Here is a 13,781-nt window from a genome sequence, read left to right on the forward strand (position 1 = left end):
CGCGAGAGGCCTCCAATGCAGTTGCTTCCTACACCCAACACTGCCACATGGAGCGTAGTTTCAGACTTTACCTCAGTTTTGTGGGGAGCCATGCTGCAGTGGCTCCTGTGCCATTGGGGTATGTGGGTAGAGCCCTTGGCACAAGATAGCCTGTTACAGGTTGAGTTGCAAATCGGCAGCTCATCAAAATGGGGGACCTTTCAGGGCTAATCTTACATAGAACAAATTAAACAGACCAGGGAACAAAGGAAAAGTGATCTCTCTCTCGTGCGCGTGCATAAGATATTGGTGATGTTCAGCGGGAAGGGCAGTTATAGGGTCTCCTGTTTGGCCATCACACACAGTTTGTGGTGGTTTTCTGCCTTTTCTTCTTTTTTTGCTGTACAGATGGTGTCGGTAAAACACTGGCTATTTAGGGCTGCAATCCTTCAATCAATCAATCAATCTCTCTCTCTCTCTCTCTCTCTCACTTTCACACACACACACACACACACACACTCTCTCTCTCTCTCTCTCTCTCTCTCTGTCTCTCTCTCTCCCCCCCCCCCCCACCAGGGAATAAGTTCAATAGGATTGACTTCTGAGAAAACACATATAGGATTGTGCTGCAAGTGAACTCTGAAATCAGATGGCCTGAGGTGTGAACCTTCACAAGCCTCTGATCTAGTTTTGCTCGAAAAATTTATATCCCATCCTTCAGCACATAAATGCTTCAAGGTGACGTGCAAACTTAAAAAATAAAAAGTAAAGAACAATGACTGAAAACCTCCTCCTGCAACTTGTTTAAAAGAGCAGCGGATAAAGCAATGGTTTTAAAATAGGGCTGGGCAACCTGTGGCCCTCCAGATGTTTTGGCCTGCAGCTCCTAGCGTCACTCACCATTGGTTGGCTGCCTAGGGCTGTTGGGAGTTGTAGGCTAAGACATACAAGTGGCTCACCTCTGTTTTAAAGAGTTCAAGAGGTTTGGGAGAAGAAATAAAAGTCTTCTCCAGATGTTGAAATGATGTCGGAGTAAGTGGCAGGAGAGCCCTTGGGAATAAGAGTGTTCCATTTTGTTTTCCACATAGGGCAGGAGTGGGCCCTGGCTTTGCTTCAGAAGCCCTTTGCAGGACATAAGTTCAGACTGCTGGCAAGAGTAAACTGTCCTTCCCTAGGCAGATAACTGGGTGGGGGAGCAGGGGGGTGGGGGAAGAGGTGGCCTTTCCCACTGCTGGGATGTGGCCCCCAGCAGAAAAGTTTCCCCACCCCTGATGCAGGTAATCAATGAATGATGCTCCTGTCACTTAAAACCTGTCACCTGGACCAAAACACTGAAAAGGTGTCTAAAGAAGTGGGCCCCCTGAGATGGCTGGCTACTGTAGGGGCAGGCAAGCTGGTACCTCTCAGATGTGTTGGACTCCAGCCAGCATGGCCAATGGTTGGGGATTATGGGGGTTGTAGTCCAAAACATCTGGAGACAATCTGGTTGCTGGTACCCTGGGCTGGTCCTGAAGTTTCCAAGCACTACTTCAAGGCCATAATGAGGAGGAGTCCCTACGCTGTCCGACTACAGTGTCTGCAAGGTGCTGGCCAGCGTTTGGCAGGGGCTGGTCGCCTGGGTCCTGCAGACGCTTCCTCTTCTGCTGATGGGAAGCAGTTGCTGGTCTTGCAGGCCCACCTCCTGCAGTCTCTCTGATGTGAGGATTCACTCTTCTCTCTTTCTCTCTCCTGTCCTCTTCCTCCCTCCCTCCCCCTTTCCCATCCATTTTGCCTTGACAACTTTTTCCTCCCCTGCAAACACTTGGCAGTAAATGCTCAGAGCTGGAAGAGGAGTTGAAGAATGTCACCAACAATCTCAAGTCCCTTGAGGCTCAGGCTGAGAAGGTAGGGTGGCTCTATCTCCCCCCTCCCTTTGTGTCTGGAGGGTAGCCTTGAGGAGCACAGGTTCTGCTTTGGTGCTGTCTGGTGAAACCTCATAAATGACTGCCAAGATGGTGAGAGCGTGTGTGTTGGGCCCTGTGCGCAGATGTAACAGGAGGCCTCCTCTTAACCCTGGCTTCCAGCTCTGCCTGAACAGGGACCCCGGTTAGCCTTTGAATGGCGGCAAATGGCACTACCGAAGGGACGTGCCGCTGTGGGTGAAGCAGATTATAAAGAGCTTTGCTGGATCAGACCAGAGGTCTGTCTTTGAGTCCAGGATCCTGTCTCTCACAGGATCTGTGAGTAGTCTCTCACAGTGACTAACCACTGAGAGAGACCACAAGCAGAGCGTCAAGGCAATAGCTCCCTCCTGCTTGTCCTTCTTTTCGTCCCTAGCAACTACGATTCAGAAATATTTTCCTCTGCACATGCAAAGGATTCTGTTTAGCTGTCCTGGGTAATGGCTGTTAGCAGAGCCTCTCTCCTTCCAGTTCTAATTCAGCCTCGGGTCCCCCAAATGTTGGTCTACAACTCCCACCATCCCTGATGCTTGGCTGGAGGGTAATGGGAGTTGTAGTCCCACAGTGTCTAGCGGGGAGCCAAGTTTGGGAAACACTGGTCTAGTCCCCACCCCTCTTTTTAAAAAGCCATCTAGGTCATGACTATCTTCTTGTGGCAGTGAATTCTGTAAGTTACACTCTGCTTTGTGTAAACCCAGTGCTCTCTTTAAACCTGCCTCGAATCAACTGTCTGTCAGCTTCTTGTTTTGACACCACCATTGCCCACCACCGCCACTACTGTAGTGTTACAAGATACAGTTTTTTGTCGGCTTCTTCCAAACAAACAGAATAAAATCTCTAGCGCAATCTTCCCCAACTTGGTGGCCTCCAGATGTTTTGGACTATGACTCCCAGTGTTCCTGGCTACAGACTGTCCTGGCTGGGGATGATGGGAGTTGAAGGCAAAAACAACTGGAGGGCACCAGGTGAGGGGGAGGACGGTCTAGGTAGTTTTGTGCCACCAAAACCTAATCCATGAGGCACAGTAAAGGCTATTGGGGGAGAGGGGGTGGTAACCTGGGTTGACCCTGAACTTGTCCATCCCTTGGCTGATGATTGGTAATAGTCAGGCAAATGGTTCTGGGAGTGTTTGTGCTCGCGTAGCATCCCCTCGAACAAAATTGGAAGCTCACTACCTGGTGGCTATTCATCTTCCACCTTTTGCTGCAAGGCAGCCGTCACAAATAATATGTCGTGTGGATCAAAATGAGAGCTGCAGGAAAAGCCTGGAAATAACTAAATCCAAACCTTGGCGAATGCTTAAAAGTTCAAAGGGCAGTAGAAGAACTCTGCCGCCCGTAACATTCCCATGAAAATGACGTACCTGTGAAGCTGAAATAGAGCAAATGTCTCTGGGGAGGCTTTTCCACAGCCTGAGTGCTTTTGCTGAGGCTGTCTGCCTGACCTAAGGGCAGAGGGATACCCAGTGCAGTCCCTTGGGTAATGTCCTGTACAGAAGAGTCGCAGTGGACGGATCGTATCAGGGAGGAGCCGTATCTGGCGGAACACCAGCTTGGCACACAAAAGTCCCAAGTCCAGTCTCTGGCGTTTCGGTTAAAGAAGGATCGGGGAGCAGGTGAAGCACAAGGCTTCACTCTACCTCAGCACTCTACCTGAGTGCCGGGATTCTGTTCCCAGCGAGATGCCCCCGTGGGAAACCCACCAGCAGGACTTGAGGGCATCAGCACCCTCCTGCTCATGTTTCCCAGTTGGTGATATGCAGAGGCATACTGCCTCTGATGCAGGAGGTAATCTCTAGCCATCATGATAGAGGAGACAGTACTGGACTAGGTAAAGCTAGAATTTGACCTAGGCCAAAGCAGCTTCCTATGTTCCAGTGCAGGGGTGGGGAATCGGTGGCCCTCTGGATTTTGTTGGACTCCCCCCTCCCATCATCTTTGACTATGGGCCATGGTGGCCAGGGCTGATGGGTGCTGGAGTCCAAACACATCTGCAGGGGCCACAGATTCCATTGCTCTGGATTTGTTGGCAAAGGTGAGTCCCCGAAGGCTGCTGGAGAGATCCAAGTTTTGAACCTCGCTTGCAGTTTTGCACTCCGTCTTTCTGCAGAACAGACCTGATAGAGCCTGCAGAGGCAGAGGCGGGGGGGGGGGGGGGGGGCAAGGCTCCCTTCATCCCCCCAGTAGACAGCACAGCTCCTTCCATGATTGGCTCCTGCATGTTGTGGATGGAGCAGGGGGAGCCCTCGACTCTTGTCCACATATCGTGCTATATCCCTATGGAAGCGGGATTGGTACAGTGTTCTGGACAACAGTTCCTAGAATGCCTGAGCATGAACTGTGCTGGCTGGGGTGGATGGGGGTTGGAGTCCAAACCACCAGGTTGGGGAAGGCTGCCCTTAGCAATGGGTCAGGGGTTAGAGGTGTGCTCACTGAGGTGTCTCACTTGGATTTTTATCCTGCCTTTTCTCTAAAGAGCTCAGGGTAGCACACATGCCCCTAAGTAACCCTCATAACAGCCCTGTGAGGTAGGCTGGGGTGGGAGAGATTTCCTAGCCCCAGCTTTCCATTTAAGTTTTGCAGCTGAGTAGGGATTTGAACTCATCTCACCAGTACAAATGCAACACTTAAATCACTGCACCAGCTGTCTCCCAACCTGGTGCCCTCCAGATATGTTGGATTACAGCTCCCATCACTCCAGGCAGCATGAAGAAGGCTACATTACACCATGTTGGCTGTTGTGTAGCTTCCACCTTCACCCTAAGGCCACCTTTCCTAGCCTGGTGCCACCAGATATTTTTGACTACTGTTCCCAGAATCCCAGGCTCTTGGCCATGTTGGCTGGGGCTGATGGGAAATGTAGTCCAAAACATCTGGAAGGCCTCAGGTTGGACAAGGCAAGGGAGGTCTTCTAAGCATTCCAATTGCAGGACTGTGTTGGCCAGTGTTAAGATGTGGGAACTGGCCGCTACTGTGGGGCATGGTGTGGTGGTGAACGGTCTGTTATGGTGGGACCCTAAGTGTGTTTTCCTCCCTCCAGTACTCTCAAAAAGAGGACAAGTATGAAGAAGAGATCAAGATCTTGACCGACAAACTCAAGGAGGTGAGTGATGAATGTGGTTGCCAGAAGTGTCAAGCTGGTGGGTGAGTGGCATTTTGTGAGCCTCTCCATGACTAGCATGAAAAGTGTGAGTCCAGGGATAAGCTAGAAATGTGTGATGGGTTAAAGTAGGGATGGGCAGACCAGGTTTGTGGAATCTCCTCGGTTTTGTCTTGGAGTCCAGAGGTCTGTTGGCTGGAGCCAGGTGCAAAGTAGCAGCTCAGAAGAGGAGATAGACACCTGGAACTAAGAAACAGACTGCCTCCCAGCACAGTCTTGGCCTAGGAATGTATTTTCAGAATTGGTACTAGGCTCAATCCTTTCACACAACAAATCACTCCTGATTCCCCCCCCCTCCGGTTTACTTCATTTCAGCAGCCTAACTTAGGGGCAGAGGAGCCAACATTCCTGCTGACATTAAGTAATTAATCAATCTGATTTATATACTGCTTTCCACAAAGTTGTCAAAGCAGTGAAGGTACCATGTCATGCCATGAAACCAACAATAATAGAACAATAAAACACAATCAATGGATGCGAGTAAGCAGTAAAACTGCACACTGCTATGCACTGCACACCACAGTTGGCAAAGCCTGTGTGAAGAGATGAGACTAGAGAAGATGTCTAAACATCAGTACTAATGCACTCCAGATGTCCCAGAGGTGTATTAGTATATTAGTATATACTTATCTACTTTCCACCTGGCCTGGTTTGAAAGTCCCTCTGGGGTCCCACAGACAGCCTTTTGCCAGGAATGGTGCATCGGTTTTCCCGTAGTGGGCTTGGCCTCTGTTCTTGACTGACCACAGCTCTCCCTCCTGTCGCAGGCCGAGACCCGTGCTGAGTTTGCCGAGAGATCGGTAGCCAAACTGGAGAAGACCATTGATGACTTGGAAGGTAGGTTCAAGCTGGGGGCTTGGGGGGTGTTGCCTTGGTACCAGTACATAGCATTTCAGGATGATTATATATTTCCTTCAATATTGAAGAATGCATTCTCCTCGGTATCAGTTTCTGGGGAACACTAGCAGGAGGGTGCTGTTGCACTCATGTCCTGCTTGTGGGCTTCCCGTTGGGGCAAAAGGATAGGCACTCTGGGAACAGAATGCTGGACTAGAGGCCTTTGGTCAGATACAGCATGACTCTTGTTATGTTCTTAAGATTGTTATTATTTTGTAATTGGCTCTCCTGACTGACGTTGTAGTTGAGTGAGGAGCTCACGTTGTTCTAGCCCCATGTGTAGGAGCCCTATTTGTTTCTAAAACAGAATACATGTGAATGTGTGTGTCTGTCCATAAAGTAGTGTGAAAGAAAACAGCTTTGGGTGGGTGAATGGTTCTGTGTGCTCTAGTCTCTCCTCCCCCCTCGCTTTTCCAGTGGTTTGTAGCTTTTGAAGGCAAAAGAGAACTTTAGCCAGAGTTTAGTTTTTAGTTCAGTTCTTCTCAGATCTGCCCTCTTTTCCACCCCACCACTGACATGCAAGATTGATTGCTGTAATTACACTTTTTTGCATTGTACAACCGGTCACTCTTCTTCGGTTTAAAGGAATGGAAATTTAAAATGGCTGCCTTTTGTAAAAAAGAAAAATGGCAGTGATAATCAGAAATCAAGTAGCTGGACTCACTGTACCAAAATAGCAAAGCCAATTGAGATTTCATGGTGCCTCTGCAAGGTGTCTTTCTGAATCAGCTTGGCCAAGTTTAAATTTTGAAGGATCGTGGCTGAGCTGTGGGCACTGCTAGGCAACGCGCTTTATGTAGTTTCTCACAAAGTGGGGGAGGGACTAGTGTTCTGTCCCACTGCTCAGAAGCCCTGATGTAAAATAATCATTCTGACCAGTGTCTAAAATGTAGCCTTGGATTACCTAGAGCTACAAGTCCTGGTTTTTAAAGTGTGGGCCAAGTTTCTGTGGGCATGGAGTGTAAATGATGAGGGGAGTGTAAATATGTTTGTTCATGGCAGGCCCAGCCCTGTCTAGGAGTCCCTCAGCAGGTCCAGAGAACCTGAGAAGAATGTTCCAGCACTCCAGTGGTCACACCTCCTCTGGCTTCTGGAGGGAGGGTGTTAACCTGCCCAGTTTCTCACACTCCTGTATCAGTTAGGAGTTGCTGGGTGCGGCCTTGCCACTGAGGGCTCTTACCTGCCAAAGGGTGCTAACCCTTTACACATTCTGGAGAAATGAGTAGTCCTCCTTTGAGGGTTATTTGAATAACCAAATAGGGGGTGGGGGGGAGAGAGTCTGCAAGTCTTAAATCTGAAATGTTAAAAGGTATTTTAACTTCCAAGTTGCAAGTAGCGTGGCGTTTACACTCAAAGCCTTGACATCTATGGCTTGAATCCTAAGAGAAGTTAACCTACAGAAGTTCTTGGAAGGTATTCCTTCCCCCCGCCCCCAATCCCCTTTTCCCCCGTGCAACCACCTGCGATTATCTCCCCCCCCCCCAAAAAACACCCTTTCTGGAGGGTCAGGGGGTTTCCTCTGGGATGGAGTGTGGGGGATTGCTGGGAGGAGGATGCCTGGGAAATTTACCTTCTATGAACTTCTTTACCTTAGGATCTAAGTGTATACATTACCTCAGTGGAATCCTGAAATATTTCTTTCTTTCTAATGCACATTTTTTTTAGCAATTGAAATCTTCTTTGTTCAGATTTTAAATCTGAATTGCAAGATGTGGCTGAACTTTAAAAATGTCCATTTTTTAAAAAACAATTTCAGTCCTTCCAAATTGCCAAATGCAAGCCAAAGAGGGCAGAAATCCTCCTTGCATGTTGCAGACTTTTACAGTCTATAGCAAAAATATAAATGCTGAAACTCCTAAGCTGGCATTCTAAACTTAAGGCAAGAGTTGAAAAAATGGGTTAAATTGTAGACACTTACAGCTTAACCATGGGTCATAAGAGCCAGTGTGGTATAGTGGCGAGAGTGTTGGACTGGGAGTCGGGAGATCAGGGTTCTAGTCCCCACCCAGCCATGGAAGCTCACTGGGTGACTTTGGGCCAGTCACAGACTCACAGCCCAACCCACCTCACAGCGTTGTTGTTGTGAGGATAAAATGGAGAGGAGGAGGATTATGTATGCCGCCCTGGGTTCCTTAAAGAGAAAAAAAGGCGGGATATAAATGTAATAAATAAATAAATATAAATAAGAATAAACAGTAAAGAAAGGTCAAATGGTTAAAGCAGAGAGACATCCTTAAAACAATCGACTCCATGCAGATTCATGTGGTTTCCAGTCCCTGACCACATTTCAGATGGCTGCATCTCTGCTTAATAAGGTACAGTCAGGGCCAGAAATATCAGAACAAGGATAACTGTTTTGGCAGTTGGCCTCTGTACACCAGCACATTGAAGTTGAAAGGAAACACACCCAGATGGGAGGGAAGTCAGGACTTTTAGCTGTCATTCAAGGGGTTTGACAAAAGTGGGGCACTAACCATTCAGGAAGTACAGCCAGTGGCATACACACACACCCATCGTTGGTGGCTCATAAGTAATGGAACGAATGGCTGACAAGCAGCTGCATGGCCAGGTGTGGCCTGTTTCCTGGGTACCCCGTGACCAATCAAGCAGATAAAAGGCCTGGAGGGGGTTCTGAGTGTTACATTTGCATTTGGTAGCTGTTCACTGGAACTCCCAACATGAGGTCCACAGAGGTGTCCATGCGAGTGAAAGAGGCCATCATTAGGCTGAGGAAACAAAATAAACCCATCAGAGAGATCGCAAAAGCAGTGGGAGTGGCCAGTACAACAGTCTGGAACATCCTGAAAAAGAAGGAATTAACTGGCAAGCTCAGCAACAGCAAAAGGCCTGGCAGACCACGGAAGACAACTAAAGTGGATGACTGCAGAATTCTGCTCATGGTGAAGAGGAACCCTTTCACAACATCTAGCCAGGTCAAGAACGCTCTTGAGGAGGTAGGCATGTCATTGTCAGCATCTACAGTCAAGAGACGGCTTTATGAATGTAAATACAGAGGCTTCGCGACAAGGTGCAAACCACTGATAACGCTCAAGAACCGAAAGGCCAGATTAGCCTTTGCCAGCAAACACCTAAAAAAGCCTGCCCAGTTCTGGAATGAGATTCTTTGGACTAATGAAACCAAGATTAACTTGTACCAGAATGATGGGAAGAGAAAAGTATGGAGAAGGAAAGGAACAGCTCATGATCCCAAGCATACCACATCATCTGTCAAACATAGTGGAGGCAGTGTTATGGCATGGGCATGTATGGCTGCCAATGGAACCGGGTCACTGGTGTTTATTGATGACCTGACTGCTGATAAAAGCAGCAGGATGAATTCTGAAGTGTATAGGGCTATACTTTCTGCTCAGATTCAGCCAAATGCTGCCAAACTGATAGGACGCCGCTTCATATTGCAGATGGATAATGACCCAAAACATACAGCAAAAGCTACCCAAGAGTTTCTCAAGGCAAAGAAGTGGGATGTTCTTCAATGGCCAAGTCCGTCACCTGATCTCCACCCAATAGAGCATGCTTTTCACTTACTGAAGACAAGACTGAAGGCGGAAAGACCCACAGACAAGCAGCAGCTGAGGGCAGCTGCAGTAAAGGCCTGGCAAAGCATCTCAAGGGAGGAAACTCAGCATTTGGTCATGTCCATTGGTTCCAGACTTCAGGCAGTCATTGACTGCAAAGGATTTTCATCCAGGTATTAAAGGTGATCCTTAAGTTTGAAATGATGTTGGTTTGTTCCATTACTTATCGGCCACCAACAATGGTGTGTGTGTGTGTGTGTGTGTGTGTGTGTGTGTATGCCACTGGCTGTCCTTCCTGAATGGTTAGTGCCCCACTTTTGTCAGATCCCTTGAATTACAGCTGAAAGTCCTGACTTTGCTCCCATCTGGGTGTGTTTCCTTTCAACTTCAATGTGGTGGTGTACAGAGGCCAACTGCCAAAACAGTTATCCTTGCTCCAATATTTCTGGCCCTGACTGTGCGATCACCCAAACTCTTCCTTTCTGTCACAAGAGTACAAAGTGATACCTTACCAATAATCGACTTCTTCCAATTTTCTAATAGACCCCCCTTTTTTCAGGTAGGGTTGTAGCCTTTACTCAGTTAAACCTTTTAAGTAACTAACACTTCAAAGTTTTAATAATTAAACGCTCTCTTTTTATTAAGGTAGCACTTGCCATCTACAGAAGGGGTACTCCTTCCTGTATGAAAGTAAAGCAGGCTGGGGTGGGGGGTGGAATACTTCTAAAATGGCATCTGAAGCAACATACTAAGACACCATCTGAAAGCGGGGCATATTCTCTTCAAAACAAACGTGATCATATGCAGGTTTAATAGATCACTCGCTCAGGAACTTGCTTTGGTTTATTGATTCGACTTCTTTCATTGTGGAGCGGCTCTAGTTTTTTGAACGTTTGACCAGAAATGAGAGCAAGAGAAGAGCTGAGGGAAATCTTAACTTTAAAATGAGTGCGCAACCAAGATGACCTTGGTCTAACTGAAATTCCTTAAGGTTGGGCGAGAGAGAGAGAGAGAGAGAGAGAGAGAGAATGCTCACTGTTCTTGTCATTGTACATTTGAAAAAAGTCTGTTTTTCAAACATATCTTGACTTGTGATGCAGGACTAAGTAAGTTTTCTCAGCAAGTGAACTTTAGGGAACAAAGCTCCCCCCACTGCCCCTGGCCAAAAGTGGCTGTTTGTATTTTTCTAACATCATGATGCAACCTATCACAATTCTTAGTGGTAGAATCATAGAATCCTAGGATTGGAAGGGGCCTACAAGACCATCGAGTCCCACCCCCTGTTCAGTGCAGGAAGCCTGATTCCCAGGCAGTCCCCCATCCAAGTACTAACCAGGGCTGACTCTGCTTAGCTTCCAAGATCAGACAAAATCAGGCGCATCCAGCCCGATAGTAGTGGGACATGTGTGTTTTGTGCAGCGGATGCTGGCATCTCCAAGTATGCCTCTCTTTTCAAAAGTGGTGGGCAAATGGAATTGGAGCTGGGTGTTTCCCTGTGGTTGAACCTTTGATCCATGTGTATCTGACCTCGTTCTTTCCTCCTTTTCCATGACGTCTCCTCCTCCTGACGCTGGACTACCCATCTACCTTCCTTTCTCCTGGTCCCCTCTTTTGTTTAGATGAGCTGTATGCCCAGAAACTGAAGTACAAAGCCATTAGCGAGGAACTGGACCACGCCCTCAATGACATGACTTCCATGTAAATACCAGTGCTTGGACCAACAGGGTGGCGCTGGGTGTGTGTGTCTGTGTGTGCACGCTTGTGTGTCGGCCTTTGCTTGGGTGTGCCTTGCGTGGTGTGGCAAGCAGTTGGGTGGGGAGGATGATCAGTGAAAGCGGTGCTAATACGCTGCAATGGTTGGGTTAGATGGCTTTGCAAGGACTGCCTCTGAAGTAATTGGACCTGCTGCATACCTTATTGATGCAGAGGAAAGTTATTAATATAACCGAGATCCCAGTGTGTTTTTTGCATGTGCAGCCAGATTTCCCCACAAAGTGAGGCCGCACCAGGCCCAGCCTTGCAGTATTCCTCTTACTAATAAGTGTTTGTGCCCATGGTGGTTGTTTTTCCCCTCCTAATAGACAATTTTCTTGCAAACACTACAGCTTGGATTTGTACTTCGGAGAAAACACCGATCTGTGTACCATTTTCACAAGGTTAAAAAAAAGCCTATGCTCACACACAGCACTCAGGATCTTGGTTTGGCTGGTGGCTGAGACACAGTTTGCTTCCTGCCAGGCACAAGTTAAATTTGAACAGAATGAGAAGCTGGGGCCACTTTGAAGCTTAGAGGCTCGGTGGATGCTTGGGGTGGGGGAATTCCAAAACATAACATCTGGTGCCCAGCTGAGCTCGAATAAAAGCTCGTTTCTACTCTTCAGGGCTCCAGATAGGCTTGAGGGTTCTGTGTTGGCAATGGAAATTTCCCACATGCATTGCCCCAGCCTCTTGAGATCCACTAGCAAAATCAGGAAAAAATTAAGCCAATGTCCTTAACACATGCCAGGGGCAGAACTGAACTTCCTAAGCTGCTGTAGCCCAGTGGCTAAGACTCAGCTGTGAGCCAGAGTTCCAGACCGGAACTTGGCCATGCAGATGTATTACAGTTTTTTTCCTCTTTGTACCCCACCCTTCCGTTGTGAAAATGCTCAGGGCAGCTGAAAACGTACTGAGCAGACAAGCACACGGCAATATTTTTTTTTTAAGGTATCAACAATTGCAGTGGTTAGAAAGCCAGAGGTGAGGTCAGGCAGCAGTTGCTGGAAGAGAAATGGCGGCTGGAATGGAGGAGGCCCCAGACAAACTGCTCTGGGCAGAGTTCTGTAGTTTGGGCGCAGTCCTAGGAAAGTCCTCCCATTTCATGTCTTGGCCAGTTGGGACATAAAATGATGGAGAGGAGGCTTAGCTCAGGGGTAGAGCCCACACTTGGCATGCCCAAGGGTCTAGATCCAGCCCCTGGCACCTCCGAGTAAAAGGGTCTTGGGAAACTGGGCTAGCCAAGGCCTCTCCGCTAAGAAACTGGAGCAGATGCCCCTGAGTTCAGTAGGCCAACGATATGACTCTGCACAGGCAGCTGGCACGAATACCAACCACTCGGGCATGGAATCCGAAAGACTGATGGCGAGAAGAGAGCCTGCAGCCCCCCTCAAGGCATGGCTGGGCTCTGGCTGTTGCTGCTGTCCCCCCGTCCCCCCCCACGTGCCTACCTGAACTGCCGAATGCCTTTCTTTTGAATTGGGACTGGTCCTTCCCTGCATCCGCAGCAGTGCCTCTCGGTTCCTCTTTGAAGTAGCTCCATCTGGCCACAAATCGTTCCCCCCACCTGGCCCCGGAAGAAGGGCTCCACACCCTAAAACCCACTGGGGCTCTGGTTGCCAAGTTGCATTAATTTTGTTTCTATAGTCCAGCCTTCCTCGACCGGGCACCTTCAGGTGGGTTGGACTACAACTCCCATCTCCCCCAGGCAGCATGGCCGTTGATGAGAGTTGTAGTCCAACTAATTTGGGTCTGTGGAAAGCTACTGTCGTCTCTCCTTCTCCCTCCCTTTCTCTTTTTTGCATCAGGTTGGTTGCCCTTGACCTCTTCTGTTTTTCTCACCATGAACGCCAACACCACTTTATCTGGAGTGAGGGATATAAAGAAAACTAGAAGAAAAGGGCAGGGGGGAAAACAGATGCACAAATACAGTACAGCAGTCCCCATTAACGATCTCATGTTCAATATTTTCTGTTATCAGTCGCTGCCCTTATAACATTGGCATTGATGATTTCACATGACTTGCCAGGAAAGGGCCTCCCATCATCTAGAACAGGAATGGGCAACCCTTTGATCTTGTTCGGCTTTCTGTGTTGCCTGTGGGGGTGCGCCTGCCCACAGTGGGGGCGAAGCGTCAGTTCTTCTCTCTTCTTAAGCTACTGTCCTCATGGGCATCCTCCGGGTTCTTGTGTGTGCATGCGTGTGTTCCTAACAGAGGGGTGTGTGTGTGTATGTGCGTGCGTGTGCGTGTTTTTGTGTGCACATTACAGGAGAGCTGCTTGGCCATAACCAGGAGTGTTTGCAAGATGGGGGGGAACTGCTGGAGTGGGACCTTTTAAAAACAACAACGAACAACCTCCCCGTTTTGGCTTGATATAACCAGCTGCTTTTCAGCCTTGCATTAGTTTGGTTTGTGGAGTTGACTGTCGACTCGCTCACCCTTTGACTTCCCCCCTAACCGCGGAATGTGTCCCTTCAGTGCCTTGCAAAGCTTCCCCTCTCTGTTTCTCTTTTC

The 13,781-nt window shown here is 48.4% G+C and overlaps 1 protein-coding gene across 14 annotated transcripts in view; it reads left to right on the top strand.

Annotated features, from left to right (window-relative positions):
- The window catches only part of TPM3 (tropomyosin 3), a 72,232-nt gene that overhangs the window by 46,591 nt on the left and 11,860 nt on the right, over window positions 1–13,781 (top strand). For 3 of the 14 annotated variants that reach the window (XM_084824273.1, XM_084824272.1, XM_084824266.1), the window contains exons 5-8: window positions 1,788–1,863; window positions 4,959–5,021; window positions 5,846–5,915; window positions 11,131–11,209. In XM_084824273.1, coding sequence (XP_084680399.1) covers window positions 1,788–1,863; window positions 4,959–5,021; window positions 5,846–5,915; window positions 11,131–11,209 — 288 coding nt within the window. Of the gene's footprint in view, window positions 1–1,787; window positions 1,864–4,958; window positions 5,022–5,845; window positions 5,916–11,130; window positions 11,214–13,781 lie in introns of those variants that run through there. The other 11 variants (XM_084824269.1, XM_084824270.1, XM_084824264.1 and 8 more) reach the window with 5 other exon arrangements.

The sequence above is a fragment of the Heloderma suspectum genome, chromosome 17 (assembly GCF_057233095.1).
Source record: "Heloderma suspectum isolate Gila_16-S chromosome 17, 16-S_ref, whole genome shotgun sequence".
In the NCBI taxonomy this organism is placed as follows: domain Eukaryota; kingdom Metazoa; phylum Chordata; class Lepidosauria; order Squamata; family Helodermatidae; genus Heloderma; species Heloderma suspectum.